Source organism: Saccostrea cucullata, unplaced genomic scaffold, assembly GCF_032062105.1.
Source record: "Saccostrea cucullata isolate Sc308-1 unplaced genomic scaffold, CSIRO_AGI_Scuc_v1 ctg213, whole genome shotgun sequence".
NCBI lineage: Eukaryota > Metazoa > Mollusca > Bivalvia > Ostreida > Ostreidae > Saccostrea > Saccostrea cuccullata.
Window position 1 is genome coordinate 65,784 of NW_026930424.1, and position 18,965 is coordinate 84,748.

Below are 18,965 nucleotides of genomic sequence, written 5' to 3' on the forward strand. Positions count from 1 at the left end.
ATTGACAGCTCGATGATGCATACAAAATATCGTTTCGTTATTGCAAACTCGGAGGCTAACGCCTCCTCGTGTGCAATAACTCAACGATATTTTGTATGCATCATCTCGTGTCATCATGTAAATATTACATATTTATTCTGATCAGGGAACAATTACAGCGTTATATGATTTAATCACATGACTAAGATTTAATCACGTGACCACTTCCATGTCATATCCAAATGATTTGATATATTTTTTTATATGCATTTTACATAAAAAATCTTAACACCAAATATATTTTAATTTTTAAAATTAGATTATGCATATGTATTTGTCTTTAATCCACATAATTTTAAATACTAAGATGAAAATGATCTTAAAAAACATTTCAGAACTTACTCTCGGTATTGATTACAATGCCTAGAGGTGCAATAGTAATCTTTAATTTTTTATTATCTATCATCATAGGAAAAGTCTGTCACAACAGTCCATCTGTGAAAATCACAAGGATCTATGAAATTGACCGGTATATAAAGCATATTATAAAGCGGAATATTAATACAGTACGGATCAGCTGGCAAAATAGACGAATATGAAGCAGGCGATTCTATCTGGTTTGTGTTTGAGCATTATTGTTGTAAGTTTTTATTTGTTTGAATTTTGTTAAAATAAAGTATATTATTAGAGGGTCTATTTTCAGTGGAGTATTTAAGGCTACAAAAAAATAATAAATTAAAAAAAAAAGAATATCCGATGGATATTAGAGTGAAGGAGATGTTTAGTCCTTCTTGGCAAAATGTTTTTGATTTGATCATTTTCCGTTTTGCATACTGGATATAAGAAATTTGAATTACGTTTACATACATCACGTTTTGTTGCAACAATTTGTAAATGTAATTTTATGTTTGAGGTATTTTTGTGATTTACAGCCCAAACCTTAGACATTTTGTACAGATTTCTATACGTAATGCGATACATGTAAATTTGATTCTATTTAACTTCTTTTTGCTCTGACTTCCCTTATGCATGAATTGAAACAAAAAAATGTAAGTGTAAAGTAACGCTTAAATTCTCACCATTTCTTAATTATATTTCTGGGTTAAGACATTCCTCGATAATCTACACTTCCATGAATAACACATGCAGCGTAAACAATAATCTTGTTTGTCGAAAATGCCGTAAAGTTATATTACATTAATTCAATGTATACTCATAAAATGAAAGACATTATTTACCTTGTTAACCATCGCATAAAATTCACGTGGTTGTCAAAAACTTTGATTTCAAGTGAGGGCATATATTCCACTGGTTACTGGAAATCCCAATATTTTGCATAAATGTACAGCACTAATACTTTTTAATTAAGAAAATTGAATTTTGTTGTTTTTTTGAAAATCTTTGACTAATAAGTTTAATAATGACAAAGATACCAAAAATTTCTAATACCTTGATTTAAAACAAAACTATCGAGGTATTAATTATCTAAAGTACATAAAATGCATTAGTGAAACGTACAAAATATAAACTTAGAACTGAGTTCGACCATCAACAAGTTCTCCTACGAGTTCTCCTATAGATCAACCTACTTTTTTTTTAAAGAAATATCCACATCTTTTCTTTTTTTCTGTTACGTTTAACCAAATTTGTTTTAAAGTGTTTCTTGTTTTGCAAGTTTCGGTTAAACATATTTGAAATTGTTTTTCTAGAACAATCCATTTAAACACGTTAATCTCTTTCAAGTTATCTGTAAGCTTGCAGAAATAAGTTTGCTCAAAGACCACAGCTGGAAGCAAATATTAGCGAAATAAAATTTTTCTGACTGAAATTTTATAATTTTGTGAAATTCAAACTTTCAGTATTGTTTTACAGATATGTAACAAGCACAGCCCTGTGGAAAGGGTATATAGGTAAATAATATACATTTATTGCATGATAGTGAGGGAAATATGAAGACTTATTCAGCCAACAAAAATCATATTCCCCGAGGGCTTCGCCCGAGGGGAATATGATATTTCTTGGCTGAATAAGTCTTCATACAAGCAAAACTTTTGAAATAAACACAAACTTTCAAATTCGGCACCGCTCTCAAATTCACTTTCATTGTTAACGTAAAGTTACTATACAACCCTTTGGTCAACACATTGTCATCAGTTTTGTGACGTAAACCAGGCTATTGTGACGTCTACTACTCTCGGGAGTTTTCGTTCAACGAACGAGAACTATATTGCGGGAAAATTCAGTTCCGAAGAGGTGGAATATGATGAAAAGCGTGCCGACGACGGAAAATATGAGGTTTTACGGCCCGATCATGTGATAACCTAGAACCAATCAGATAACGCGTTGTGTAGAATACTCATAATGAGGTATAATAACATAAAAAAAGTGACCAATGAGACACATAATAATAAATTAATTTTTACTTAAGGGGGGACCTATGTCGTTCTACGTCAAAGCAGCGTTATGTGACGTCACAATAGCGACGTTTGTTTTTTTACCTGTTGACTTTTGCAATAGTGATATAGGCATAACATTGTTATTAATCAATAACATACACAATTTACAAAAAGAAAATTTATTCATGATTAATAACAGTTTTATTTGATTTATGGAGTTTATTATTAGAATTCCCTTCCTTTGGTAGATAATTCATAGTAATTTAAGTTTTGAAGAAATACCTCGATGATATGCTGATATATAAGTGCAGAAAGATTTAACATAAAATTCAGCAAAGAAAGGGCTTAAATCAGGGAAGTATGTTTAATTTTATGTTTACCATTAATTATATTTTCTGGATAAAACTAAGAAAGAATCCAGAAATGTGCTTGTACGTATATTTGCTTACTGATTTGTAGTACATGTAGAATTTATTAGATAAAGTCATTCCTAGGTTCTAATAGGTGTTGGTTGTTGACGGGGAAATGGGGGGGGGATGATAAGAATGAAGAAGAAAAAGAATTAATTTGTTTGAATGGTTTCTAAATCAAAATAAAATACTCGTTTTTCGCAAAATAGTTTTATTTTCAGTTGTTTGTCATAGCTTACTTACCTTTATTTTAGTGCAGAAAGGTCAAAATGTATGACACAAGAGTACGAAAATAAAAGAAAATGTCATATTTCTTGTTTATTTTATCATAAAGGTATATTTTTTTCTTTGTTAAAATAAAGAGATGAGTCGTTTCTTTCAAAAAATATGAATTACGACATTTTCACACAAAGACTTTTTAAGATATTACCTGTTATGTATGTCGGAATTGTGAAAAATACGACAAGAAAAACGGGGTGATACTTACTTTGTGCGCCTTTATAATTTTCAATGCGAAATAAATTTTTATGAATTTGCCTTCATTTTAAAGATACAAGTCATATAAATTGAATACATGTTGATTTCGAATGTGATTTTACATTTTTGGTTCTTTTTAACGCATATTTGGTGTAGAACAGGAATGTCTGAAAATAATCTATTTTTTGCATTTTACACTGTTTTTGCACGTGCTCCTATGTAAAAATAAGCATATAAAGGTATTATTTTTAATACCTAAAAATTAAGAGCAAGTGGTCAGGAAAGAAATATCAAAATTTTGAAAATTTCACACAAAGACTTTTCGGACATAGGTCCCCCCTTAAATCACTTAATTTTAGGCTGTAGTCAACGGACAAGGATACCTCCAGGTTAGTAATAGTGCGCATTCGTTAAAAAAAGTAAACAAATAGTCTTGTTTTGGTAATTGTATTCTAAGAAATATGAATTTTAAAAAAAGTTGAGACTCAATTAAACTCTTTCAAAGGACTTTTCTACACCTTTTATAAACATATCTAATTTTATTTTTAAGACTTCTAAATTAACAGAGATATATGAAATTAACGACTGAATATCTATTAAATGAGTAAAAGTGTCTGACACACAGTCTACAGGTAATAACATGAGACTGTTTTGTATTTATTTGCCGATTTAGCCAATCCAGTTTGTAGTTTATTACGGGAGACTGGTCTGTGCAAAGGTTCCTGCCCACGGTATTACTACGACACCAGAACGGGCACCCGTCGCTCCTTTACATATGGATGCTGTGGAGGAAATCTTAACAATTTTCAAACAAGAGAACTCTGTAATGGAGTTTGTAGGATTAGACGTAAGAATTTATTTTTCATATTGTACGTTTTGAAAATTCTGCCAGAGTATATTGACGAAAATTAATTTGATTGAAAGGAGGTTTTTTTTCTATTTTGCATTTTTTATAGTTATGTTTCAGGAAGCTGTATGAAATTATTTATCGATTTCTAGATGGAAATATTCATAATCTATGTCCTGTCTATTAAATCTTCAACAAAAGATATCGGATTTTTAATCTACTTTATAGACTTAAAAAATCCTGTTATATCTAAATCCACGTACTTGTTAATTCTGCTCAATTAAAATGAAATATACAATGAGTAATTAACTATCTTTTGGGGAACTTATACTGCCTCGCTCGTGAGCTAGCTTTTCTAATGATGCGGTAGAGTCTCCCTCTATTTCAGGCAAGTTAAGTTTGGTTAAGCAACGGCAAGGCTGTTTAACCCTTGGATGGGTGACCGATTTACGTTACAATTATAAAAATAAGCGTAAGATACCTTACATGAACGTGTTTGTTTGTAGCCTGTCCGTTAATCGCCTGTCCCATTGGAGCCTGTACTGTTCAAACCTGCCCGGCGTATCCCGAGGCCACGTGTTAGTGAGTACTTCTTACTCTTTTTAAAATGAATACTGTGAAATCACATATTCTCGTGGTTTTTGTTGTTGTTGTTGTTGTTTTCGAGGTATGAAGAGACCCACGAATTCATGTCTTCTACGAAATGTAAAATGTTACTTACATAATTACTGAACAATTCTTCATCCACGAATTGAAATCCCAACGAACAAAGAGTTTTTACTCAAATCAGGAAAATGTGACCCCACGAAAATTTGTGATGTTACAGTAAGTACGAAAAATTACTTTTTTCTGATCATGGTTTGTTCTTTTTCTTATTCTTTTTCAAATCATTACAAATCTCTTATATTTTATCCACAATGTGGAAGGAAATCAGTTGTTCAAAACTCACCCTAGCGATATTATGTTAAACTCAATTATTTTCATTTTATGTGAATACAATTTCATTATATTAAAGAAAATATTTACACCTTACTTTTTTGACAGAGCTCTATGTCCTTGTGAGTCTCTTTGGATTTATAGAGGAGAAGACGTCACAGACCGCTACAATAATAGAGACTAATCAAATCACTTGAAATATGGCGCAAAATTTGGAAAAATAAAACACAGTCTTAACTTTCAATAATCTTTATTTCCGTTATTCCCCGATCACACCAAGGAGCACACGGCGGATTTGACCGGTTAGCAGGGGATGCTTACTCTTCTTTGGCACCTGATCCCACCTCTGATGTTTTGGAGATCCTTGTTTGCTCTGCTCCTGTTTTTTATTCTTTCTTGATCTTTGATATTGAATACTGTTGGTTATTTACAAATTATTCATCGTGTAAATCAGATCGAATTATAATGATAGAAGATAATCAGTTTATAGGACATAGTGTAATTTGAAATTAAAAAAAAATCAGTCCCTTCATTTATAGTTATTCCTTATTATATAAGTCACAGCGCACATATGCATTAAAGCTTAAAACGATTCGTATATAGGGTACGCCATGTCTGCTATTATTATCTATGATACATCAACACCAGTGTATACTCTTTATATTCGCCACACCTGTCAACTTTATTGTTACAGGTATCGGCCTTGAATGGCGACCCGCAATATAGTTCTCGTTCGTTGAATGAAAACTCCCGAGAAAAGCAGACGTCACAATAGCCTGGTTTACGTCACAAAACTGATGACAATGTGTTGACCAAAGGGTTTTATAGTAACTTTACGTTAACTATGGTGTGAATTAGAGAGCGGTGCCGAATTTGAAAGTTTATGTTTATTTCAAAGGTTTTGCTTGTTTCGGTATAATAAACAATTCATTGCATGAATTGTCGGGAAACATGAAGACTTATTCAGCCAAGAAATATCATATTCCCCTCGGGCGAAGTCGTTGGGGAATATGATTTTTCTTGGCTGAATAAGTCTTCATATTTTCTCACTATCATGCAATAAATGTATAATATTAACAGCTTTCCCATTGTGAACTACATTTATGATATTGTACATTATCAAACAAAATTAAAGAGGAGTTCTTCCTAAGGCAGTAGTTGTACCAGTATATAACATATCAATAATAACGAAAAATTGACTAAACTTACCTTCTAGCCAGGCAAGCAAATTGAGTGTCGTAAATTTCAAAACTGTATGAACGACAGAATCATTTCATCATGAAACAGGTTGAATATATGTCATATCACGTATATACGACATACGACATGTTGTCAATAAATGATAAAATGTCGGAATCATCTGTTCAATGAAAAGTAGCTGTGAAATTAAATTAAATGGGATGCTTAAGGGGGCTGGGTGGTTTCGGCCATTTTCAGACTATTTCGATCTCCTTTAAAAGAAAAGCTTCACTTAAACGTACCAAAAAATCTATCAAATTTTGAAGCTAAAATGTATGATATTGTCCTTTGCCAAATGATATTCGACAGCTTAGGATAGCATGTCTTAAAAAGTAATATCTGAAGACTAATATGTTTTTTGACTACCCAGCCTTCTTCAAATCTTTTTCTTTGTGTTCCATAAAGTCAAATTCCAATTGACTACTCATTGCATTTATACGAAAATGATCTATAGCTTTAAAATTTGAAAAAAAAAGTAATAAACGACCTATGAATCCCTTTATTAAATAACTTTTACAGAAAAGACGAGAATAGCAAAAGTTCTTACTACGTGTTATTATTTTATTTATTTGTTTATTTCGGAAATGAAATAACTATATTCAATCTGTGACACTTTTCTCTACTTATATTTATTTTAAAAAAAGTCAAACAAATAATTAAACTAAAAGTGATGAAACATTAAGCTTATCTTTTATGCCTTCTTTTGTTAAAGCTTGCAAAGTTCAGAATCAAGGTTATGAAAATGGGGAATCTTTATCGATAATAAAAGACAGGCTACCAAAAGAAATAGAAAATTTAAAAAAAAAAAACCAAACAAATCAAAAACAAACATCTGAAGACATTTCTATTATGATCAGGGATCCTTTAAATTACAGCGTTATAAGATTTAATCAAGTGACCACTCCAAAGTCAGATCCAAATGATACAGGTTTCCTCTTTCATAAGCACCCCCCCCCAAAAAAAAAAAAATCCTTTACACCAGAAATATTTGAATTTTTCAAATTAAATTATGTATATTGTATTTATCTTTTAGTTCACATAATTTTAAATACATATACAAAAAAGAAATGAGTTTAAATTACATTTCAGAATTAACTCTGAATTTTGGTTTCAAAGCCTGAAGGTACAATAGTAAACTCCCAATCTTTTATTAATTATCATCATAGGAAAATTCTGTTACGACAACTCATCTGTGAAAATCACCAGGATCTATGTAATTGACCGGTATATAAAGCTTGAATATTAATACAATACGGAACAGCTGGTAAATTAGACGGCTATGAAGCAAGCGATTCTATTTGGTTTGTGTCTGAGCATTATCGTTGTAAGTTTTTGTTTGTTTGAATTTTGTTAAAATGATGTATATTATCAGAGGTTCTGTTTTCAGTGGATTATTTAAGGCTACAAAATAAGAATATCATTTTTAATCCGATAGATAGTAGAGTAAAGGAGATGTTAAGTCCTCCATGGCAAAATGTTTTTGATTTGGACATTTTCCGTTTTGCATACTGGATTTATGAACTTTGAAAAACTTTTTAACATATATCAAATCTGTTACAATAATTTGTTAATATAACTATATGTTTGAGGTATTTTTGTGATTAACTGTCGAAACTTTACATTTCTACACATTTTATTCAGGTGTCTATATGTACTACGATACGTGTTAATTTGATATTATATATATATTTTTTTTTTTGATTTGACTTTCCTTATGCATAAAGTAAAACAAAAATATAAGTGAGAAGTAACACTTAAATATTCACTATTCCTTATTTATATTTCTCGATAATCCACACTTCTATGAATAACGTATGCAGAGTAAACACCCACCTTGTTTTTCGAAAATGCTGTATAGTTATATAACATTAATTTATTTATACTCATAAAATGAAAAAGAATATTTATTTTGTTAACCATATCATAAAATTACGTGGTCGTCAATAAATGTAAGATGAAAATGTTTTATGTAAGGTGAGGGCATATATTCTACTGGTTACAGGAAATCTCCTTATTTTACATTAATGTACAGCACTTATATTCCTTAATGACGAAAATTGAATTTTGTTTTTTAAAAATGTTTGACTAATAACTTAAATAATGACAAAGATGCAAAAAATTTCAAAAAAAATTATTTAAAACAAAAACTATCGAGGCTTTAATTACCTAAAGTATATATAACATATATAATGCATTAACGAAACGTACAAAATATTATCTCAGAATGAATTTGACCATTAGCAATATACAATAAAACAATTTTGCAGAATTTCGAATCTAAAATCAACCAATATCAGGCAAATATAAACTTTTGATATCAACCAATTACTGACAAATTTATAAAATGTAGAAATCAATCAATAACTGACAAATTTATAAACTTTGAAAAGGGTTTTTATTCTTCTTTTCTTTCTGAAAGGATACTTATTTTTTTCTGATACAAATTCACAAAGAGGCAAGATTTATTTAAAGAAAATTTCGAGTTCTCTTATATATCAATTTACTTTTCTTTCGAAATGTCAACACCTTTTCTTTTTTTTCTGTTCTGTTTAACCAAATTCTTTTAAAAGTGTTTCTTGTTTTGCAAATTTCGGTTAAACATATTTGAAATTGTTTTTCTAGAACAATGCCTTTAAACACTTAATCTCTTTCAAGTTATCTGTAAAAGCTTGCAGAAATAAGTTTGCATAAAGACCACAGCTGGAAGCAAATATTAGCAAAATAAAATTTTTCTCCTGAAATTTAATAATTTTGTGTACTTCAAACTTTCAATTGCAGATCTGTAACAAACACAATCGAGATGTAGGGATATAAATAGCATTTATAAACAAGATCAAAGTTACTAATGAATCACCGTTCAACAAATTTATATTTCTGACTAACATCAAATAATTTTAGTTTGTAGTCAACTGTCAAGGGTATCGTCCCCGTCCTCCAGGTAATTAGTAATCGTGTGCATGCGCATAGAAAGTAAACAAATATTCTTGTTTTTGGAATATTATTCAAAGAAAAATGATTTCAAGACAACTGAGTCTATAAAACAGAGCCAACTCTTTTATATAATTTTTCTACCCTTTTATAAATATACCTTATTTTTAAGACTTTTAAATTCACATAGTTACATGTATATGAAATTAAAAACTGAATATCTATTTACTGCAAAAAATGTCTGACATAGAGTCTTCAGAAAGAACATAATACTTTTTTTTTTTCATTTGCCGATTAAGCCAATCCAATCTGTAGTTTACCAAGGGAACCTGGTCTGTGCAGAGGTGCCTGCCCGCGGTATTATTACGACACCAGAACGGGCACCTGTCGCTCCTTTACCTATGGATGCTGTGGAGGAAATCTTAACAATTTTCAATCAAGAGAACTCTGTAATAGAGTTTGTAAGATTAGACGTAAGAATTAACTTTTCATAATGTTAGTTTTGACCATTCTGCATGGGTTGATTGATGAAAATTAATTTGATAGAAAGGAGTTTATTTAATTTATATTTTGTATTTTTATAGTTATGTTTCAGGAAGCTGTATGAAATTATTTATCGATTTCTATATGGAAATATGCATAATCTATGTCGTGTCCATTCAATTATTCAACAAAAGATATCGGATATTTAATTTGCTTTAGAGACTTAAAAAAATCCAGATATATCTAAATCCATAAACCTGTTAATTCTGCTCAATTAAAATCAAATATACAATGAGTAACTATCTTTTTGAAAAACAAAAACCCTAGGAGATAGTGAGCTGATAATGTAGTGAACAGTATGTAGGGAACTTATACTGCCTAGTGAGCTAGCTCTTCTGGTGATGCGGTAGAGTCTCCATCTATTTCAGGCAAGTTAAATAACGGCGAGTCTGTTAACCCTTGGATGGGTGACCGTTTCACGTTACAATAATAAAAATTTGTATAAGACACCTTACATGAACGTGTTTGTTTGTAGCCTGTCCTGCAATAGCCTGTCTCATTGGAGCCTGTACTATTCAAACCTGCCCGGCATATCCCGAGGCTACGTGTGTGTGAGTACAATTTACTCTGTTTAAAATGAATACTGTGAAATCACATATGTTCGTGGGGTTTTTTTGTTGTTGTTTTCGATGTATAAAGAGACGCACGAATTCATGTCTACCACGAAATGTAAAATTTTACTTACATAATTACTGAACAATTCTTCATCCAGGAATTGAAATCCCCACGAACAAAGAGTTTATTCTCAATTCTCGAAAGTTTGACCCAACAAATATTTGAGATTTTAAAGTAAGTACGTAAAAAAAACTTGTTTCCTTAACAAGTTTATAGCTTTTTCTTATTCTTTTTAAAATCAATACACATTTCTTAGATTTTATTCACAATGTGAAAGTTCAAAACTCACCCTAGAGATATTATGTTAACCTCAACTATTTTGATTCTATGTGAATACAATTTTATTATATTACAAAATATTTACACTTTACTTTTTTGACAGAGCTGTATGTCCTTGTGAGTCTGTTTGGATTTATAGAGGAGAAGATGTCACAGACCGCTGCAATAATAGAGGCTAATCAAATCACTTGAAATATGGTGCGAAATTTGGAAAATAAAACTCTGTCTTAACTTTCAATAATCTTTATTTCCCTTATTCTCCTATCACAACAAGGAGCACACGGCAGATTTGACCGGTCGCCAAGGGATGCTCACTCCTCTTTGGCACCTGATCCCACCTCTGATGTTTTGGAGATCCTTGTATGCTATAATCCTATTTTATTTATTGTTTTATTATCTTTGATATTGAATAGTGTTGATTATTTTCAATTTTTCATCATGTAAATCAAGATCGAATTCAATAAGAAAATAATCAGTTTACAGGAAACATAGTGCAATTTAAAATTAAAAAAAACAGTCCCTTCATTTAGTTATTCCTTATTATATAAGTAACAATGCACATATGCAATAAAGCTGAACACGACTCGTAAATATCCTTCATCATTATCTACTATACGTCAACACCAGGCATACTTTTCAGATTCGTCACAACTGACGACTTTTTTGTCTCGGGTATCGGCCTTGAATGGCGACCCATGTTCGTGGTGCTAATTGCATTACCTTAGCTGACATTTTATTGCAGTTACGTGTAAGTGTTTGTTTTTAAACTGCACTGGCCTGTACAATTATAATTGTAAGTTTCTTTGGTATTTTACTTTCCTACATTAGAAGTATACGTTGTTATTGTCGCTACCGATTGCTGTATAGCATACGTCCGTCTACAACGGTGTCGACTGATTTCACTGACAAGAGAATATGTCATGCCCTATATATATGGGTCTGTAGACATGGTGGTTCTTCAAACAAAAATGGAGGACACATTCCTTTTACGAATCGTCAGCAGCTTTACTCTTCTCTCAATGCAAGTTAATTTGTTTCTCAATTGATGCCTCCACATTTCATTATCCATTATTTGCCATTAATCAGTCATACCCTTGATGCTTTGAAAATATAATGTTTCTAGCAAAAATAAATTATTGTATTGCTTACTTGCATGCTAAAAATGGAAAATATAACAGTGCAATTGTTGGACAGAAAATTGAAATGTATTTAGGAGCAATACCATATTTTCAGAGTCTTTAATGTAATAATGAGTTGACAAAAACGTCAGAAATATGCAAAATATTTTTCAAACACGTAATTCAACATCTTTGATATTGCCGATTTCTGGATTTTTCAGTTATTTAACAGAATTTTACTATATATTACATTTATGATGGGAGTATGCTTCAAAGTTGATTGGTCCATCTGCCTTCTGCCAAATTCAAATTTCCAAGCAAACAATTATAGTCATGGGGACTCAAAATAAGAGATTGTATAGAGAAAGCTACATCTTTTAATATATATATTGAGATGCTTAGCTGACTGTACAAAATTATCTTCAATAAACAGCTTAACTGTGCACGTATGATACATAAAATTATTTCATTCCTCCCCCTGTTACCTTTTCTTATTCCTGTGGTCACATTCCTATATCAACACTAAGGTGATGTTTTATATATCGTCAACTCTGTTAAAGTCTGTAAAATCTGTAAATTTGATTTCATCTCTAGAATTTTTATTACATGTATCCATGATTCAGCCCTGTTCGTGCATATTTATTGTTTGATTTTTAAATTGGTTACTTTTATATCTTAGGTTAATGATATTATCACAGATGCAATAACCATCTGAAAAAAAACAAAACAGATTACAGCTCTTAAATAATTCAATAATTATAATTTTCACGCATATAAATTGCTATGTGTAACAGTTTAAAATTTTGGTTACTTTTATATCTTAGGTTAATGATATTAACACAGATGCAATAACCATCTGAAAAAAACAAAACAGATTACATCTCTTAAATAATTCAATAATTATAATTTTCACGCATATAAATTGCTATGTGTAACAGTTTAAAATTTATAATCTTGAATGACATCTTATACACAAATTTTAATTAAAGATACTTTATTTAATTAAACTTGAGAAAGTATAACCATATGATGCACATGGTCTCTAATCATGTAAAGAGATGATTCAACACAGTTCTAACATTTGTTGACGGCTTCTAATAAATTACAAATAATTTTGTCAGTAATTGATACTAACGCCATCGAAAAGCGTGCAATTTGTATTTAATTTTCAATCAATAATTATTATCATGGCTTTTGAGTAATGATGCATAAAAGCCATTAATGCAAAAATGATATTAACCACATTTACAATAAGCAATAAATAGATGTGAGCATATTTATGTAGACACACTGTACTAGTACCCAACAAACTATATCTTCATTTCCAAAATGACGAGTGTAAGAATTCTATTATCATTTTACAATGAATTCCTTGTATCTTTGATAGCACCCGGCGTTCATAAATCAAACCTGTTCTGGTCCTCCTATCGGTTCTGATATCATCCATACTTCTGTATTGCTTCATTCCAAAGCTCTTAAAATTACACTGGAGCAATGAATCATTTTACTTGTTTTGAATACAATTTAATTAGAGGCAGTTTTTATATATCTACCTAAATTCAATTTCACGCATGCTTTATTATTTAAAAAAAACATACATTGACCCGAGTCGGCAGGGGATGCTCATCACTCCATGGCACCCGATCCTACCTCTGATGTTTTGGAAGTCCGTCTTTGCTCTGCTCCTATTTTATATCGATTTATAGATATATCTTTAAAACTATTTGTTATCTCAATACCCTCTATACACATCATCGAATAAAACCTTAAAATCGTAATATTGATTTTTTTCTGTTTAGTAAGTTCAATCTGTAGTTTACAGATAGGAACGTTTACCGGGTAGTTGTAGAAGCTACGGTCCAAGATACTATGATACTAGAACGGACACCTTACAGAGTTTATTTATGGATGTTGTGGGGGAAATCGAAGCAATTTTCAACTCTGTAATTGCATTTGTAGCAGAAAATGTTAGCAGTGTCAAAAAATCATTTCATACTTGACAGTTATATAATTTGTGTTGTTTAAGCATTCATTTGACATTTTTGCTAAATGTTACTAAATCTACCTCTGATAGTAAACTAATTGTACCTAAGATAATATGATTCATATTTGCAGTAAGATTTCTAACATCTATCATATTATGGTATTATTTTGTACGCAGAATCATGACCCTTTAAATGAAAATTTAAATTTGTGTGCCCCTGGTAAACTTAATATGTTGCCTACTGGGTAACGTTGTATACAGTACAATGTGTTTTCCTATTGATATAGGTTTATCATGATAATTATACTATCAAAGCAGAAACATTTTTTTTTTTGTTTTGTATAGGTATACAGCTATTTTTTCTATATTTTCAAAAATGCTCTTTTCTGCTTTAAGGTTTATTTTTTCCATGTATTATATTAGATTAATATATAAAACCTTTTCGTTCTTTTTCACCTGGTATAAACGGATTGATCTAAAATTTCTTTTAAGTATTTTTTACACAGCACAGTTTAGATAGCAGTAAGAAGGCAGAGCCTAATGTAAACGGGGACTGTTTACTATGACGTCACACAAACATATAAGGTCTTCGAAATACCAAATAATAAAATTATTTGCTAATTTACCCTGCTGGACAGCTCTAAACTGCATAAAATCTTACTATTACATGCAGTTTTGTCGGTTGTTAAATTCCATATAACAAAATATATAGAATTCATCGATCGCAATGCATTTCCCAATGTGATGTCATCTCGCAAAACGACGCAGTTTGTACAACAGTAAGTGGCTGATCAATTCACACACACTGTAGAATGAAAAATATCTATGGTATTCAAAAAATGTTATTTGCAGTTATGAAGAAAAGGATGGGATGCTTATTTTACTATTTTATTTATATACTGTCTGTATATTCTCCAGACAAATTATATTATCGTGAGATTTATTAAGGAATAATAGAAAGGCACTAATAAATCGATTTATTTCAAAGGTATACCCTCAATGTGTCTTGCTAAATTTTTACATATATATTCAAGAAGTATTAAGATATTTGAAAAGTGCTGCGAAACACAAGAAATCTTGCCGCCTCGTTTAAAGTCATCATTTCGTAAAATCTATGGTCGAAACAATGACCTTGTCAGCAAACGAATTTATCACTGAGTCAAATGCTTACTGACGTTTTACAAACTAATTATTAGTCCATTTTTTTACACTGAATTGACGACGGATTTTCCCGTTATTTCCTGATCATGAAAAGGAGCACACAGCGGGTGTGACAGGTCAAAAGGGAATGCTCACTTCTCCATGGCGCCTGATCCCATCTCTGATGTTTCGGAGGTCCGTGTTTGCTCTGATCTTATTTTGTATTAATTTAAGGACTTTGAGATTGAATACTGTTTGTTCTCTCCATATCCTTCTCGCAAAAAATAATCATAGCTATATTTTATGTAGTTGACCAGCAAAAAAAAAAAAATTAAATTTTAGCATTAAATATTGGCATTTACATATTGCAGCACTTTTCACAAATTACATATAGTGTTGAAAAGATTTTTAGCTTGGTTATGCCCTTGCAATATAGGACTGCTCAAATGACTTCTTAACTGCAAGTATAATTGCTAAAATATTGTAACTCAGACATTACGTGGCAAGTCTAAATAAAGAACTCTAACTGTCCTCAACCTCTAGATTCGATGCACATTACATTTTTATATATCCATAAATTTTTTGAAAAGAATCGTCCATCGTAAATAGGATTGTATTTCTTATCTTTAAAAATTTCACATATTTTGAATCTTAACTGCACTGCGTATTTATTCGAAATAAATAACTATATGATTTATCTTTTTTGCTGTTCTGTGAGTTGAAGTTTTCACAACGTCTTGAAAATAACTGGGTCCCTCGAATGAAAAGCATTCATCTTTTTACATATAAGGGATTACTTTCAAATGATTAATGCAATTGCTCTTTATCTATTTAAAGTTGGATATACACACTTTTAAATCAAGGTCATATACTACATCTTCAGGTATCTGTTTTGTTTATCTTTTTAGTGTATAAAAAATATTTAACATTTTATAACCATGTGATTTTTTAACTGGTCTTTTATCGTCTTCAAAATTTATATCACCTAAATTTTGTATTTTGTAATTAAAAGTTATATCCAAAAGGATTATATTGACTAAACCGTCCTCTGGCATCTTCTACAAATGACTGATAAGATACCTTATTATTTGTTTTACTTAATTTACGTCACTTTAATTTTGTTGAAAATTACAAGGGCTGTAAGAAAAATTCGCGGACTCACTGATTTATAGACAAATATATAATGTACTGTGAAGTATGACATAATGATATCAGATTCAATTCCTATATTTTGTTCAATAGTATGTAAAAAAAAAAATCAGGTCAATATATAGAGAAAATTTATATTTGTGTTATTGATATTGGCTTTATCCAACGAGTTGAAATGGTGTATATATTTGAGAGGCTTGCCGAGCGAATATACATTATTTCAACAAGTTGGATAAAGCTAATATCAAATCACACAATTATAGATGTTCCATTTATCTCATACGACTTTCGTTTTAACAAAACTTTGAGACGTCCCCTGCAAAACTACATGAATGATTGCTAAAATCAAATTGATGACGTATAACTTGATGACGTCGCACCGTTGATGTCTCGAAAGAATGTAGATGATGTTCAATATTTAGAAATTTTGCTATCTGCGTCTTTGAAAACATGATGTGACAATTTCTTGAACTTTACGTCAAGCGAACTTCTGATTGAAAGTCGTAAGGACCATTAGATTGTGAAAATTAACTCTGTTCGATGGCAGTACAAAACGTGCATAGGCAAGGCCAGACTACTAGAAGATTCGTTGTTAATCCATGTGGTAAGTTATACCTACATTACTAGGTAGGCATACATAGTATGACGTAAGGAAACATTATTGAAGATTTTAAAGGAATCTTAATATAACAACTAAACAGCGAGGCTTTGCTTTCTCCAAAAACGATTTAAAGGGGGGGGGGGGGGATCTGTCGTCAGGTTCCTTATTAAAATAAGACACTTCTTTGTCATATGCGAGTCTTTTTCTTGCTTTTAACGATATTATTGCTCTATATCATTCATTTTATAGGGGCTATAATTTTCACAAATAAAAGTTTCAATAAAATATCAAGATTTGTTATTTTCCTTCTATATTGCCTTTCTCCTCTTTCAAATTTTCGTAAGATCTTTAAATAAATGTTTACACAATTACGCGATAAGGTATCATCGAAAAATGCAAAACCCATTGACATAAGGTTCATGTAATAAGTGGGGTACTGAGTTATGGATGAGGTTGATCATTAAAAATGTCAAAACTTCCATTCTACGACCCTCGGATTACTTCTTCCTTTGAACGTGTAGACAATTTCCAGCAGCGTCTAAAAAAACATTGTCTTTTTGGACATTTTCCTGTCTGCACTCAAAAATATTTAGTAGCTTGGCGCCCAATGACGTTTAATGATGTTCTCATTCGAGGCATTGTTTTAAAGCTTTGATTATTTATAAAAGGCTAAACGTCTGTCTTAAACCCTCCAATTTAATTCAAATTTTACTAAAGTGACATTTCAAGTGACATTATACTGTAGCGGTAGGTAAAATATCATAATGCATTCTGCCGTACAATTTTGCAAACTTTAGCAACACAAAGTCTATGTACATGTAATGTAAAACAGCAAAAATAATATGCTCCGTAAGGCATGTTTATTAAACGATATAGATGTATACTTTTTGATTCACCGGAAAAAAAAAACAGAACGCTGTATATCTATTATTCTTTTAGTGCAATGGTGCAATCACATAGACTTGCTCCTGGCGTGTAAAAAATATCTATTAAACAACAAACGATATACTATAAACTACACAAGGAAGGACGCCATTTTGGACCCCTTCCTCGCTTCAACCTCTGTTTTCGTTATATTTTACCGTATTTTACTTACTCACCGCCGGGGATCTGTTAAACAATGATTCTTCTAAAACCTCATGCTTAAATTTCCCCCTTGGAGCCTCTGCAATACACATTTCAGACTAAAAATAATCCAAACGCGCTCTATAGGACAAACACCACCAAATGTTTTCTCATACACTTCCATACAAACTTGAGCCCCTGTCACTCATACATATTTTGAATTTTGGGCAAATGGCCTTTTTGTCGTGAAAGTTCGAGATATTGGAAAACAAAACATGCCAGAAAAAATATACCGTCACGCGGTACTTTTACTTTCAATTTCCATTTATTTACAACAAGGTGCGTTTGACACCAAATGAAAATCTCTAACCAAAGGACACCCCTCCCTTCAAATTTTTACCTGTAACTCCTATATATCTCAAAGAATCCCAAGTCTTGATATGAGATTTTTATCAACTTTATTTCACTAGTCAGATACATAACAATTTTTTTCTCTTATTGACCAATCACGCGCCAGCTTGCATTTTCTCCTCCGCACAACTTTGGGTATCCAAAATGTCTGTGCCCATGTACTTGTTTATGTAGGGGTTTTTCCGTTAGGACAGTTGGTATGGACTGAAAGCGAAAGCACATTCGAAGCCCATCGAGGATTGCCGAATGAACTAATTCGTATTCGAATGTTAAACGCCGATGTTACTTCCGCTTTCTGTCCATACCAACTGTCCTAACGAGCGCGTTTGGATTATTTTTAGTCTGAAATGTGTATTGCAGAAGCCCCAAGGGGGAAATTTAAGCATGAGGTTTTAGAATAATCATTATTTAACAGATCCCCGGCGGTGAGTAAGTAAAATACGGTAAAATATAAAGAAAACAGAGGTTGAAGCGAGGAAGAGGTCCAAAATGGCGTACTTCCTTGTGTAGTTTATAGTATATCATTTGTTTTTTTTTAATAGATATTTTTTACACGCCAGGAGCAAGTCCCTGTGGCTCAATCTTCATTCATCTTTTTATATATTTACTTATTTTATTCATAACCGTTTTTATTCAATTTATTTATTATATATTTATTCCGGATGTGTTAAGAACGATTAAAACAATTAAATATGGTCGGCAGACCAATCTTTATTTATTGATTATTGATTTTTTGGCTCACTGGTTCCATGTTATTTGTGAAGCATTCGTTTTAAGTCAAATATGATCACAGACTATATATTGTTACTTGATTAATACTTAAGACGGTTGATATGACCGTTCCATTG

At 31.3% G+C, this 18,965-nt stretch overlaps 1 protein-coding gene across 2 annotated transcripts; it reads left to right on the forward strand.

Annotated features, from left to right (window-relative positions):
* Positions 1–571: 571 nt before the first annotated feature.
* On the forward strand, positions 572–10,927 carry LOC134228520 (PI-stichotoxin-Hcr2i-like). Of its 2 annotated transcripts, none has more exons than XM_062710180.1 (5): positions 572–619; positions 9,183–9,222; positions 9,512–9,685; positions 10,231–10,306; positions 10,753–10,927. In XM_062710180.1, exons 1-5 carry the CDS (start codon positions 575–577, stop codon positions 10,826–10,828), a joined length of 411 nt encoding a protein of 136 aa, XP_062566164.1. In that variant the 5' UTR covers positions 572–574; the 3' UTR covers positions 10,829–10,927. The 2 variants fall into 2 exon arrangements, with proteins under 2 accessions (XP_062566164.1, XP_062566162.1); XM_062710178.1 differs by lacking the exon at positions 572–619 and adding an exon at positions 7,527–7,608.
* Positions 10,928–18,965: the final 8,038 nt, after the last annotated feature.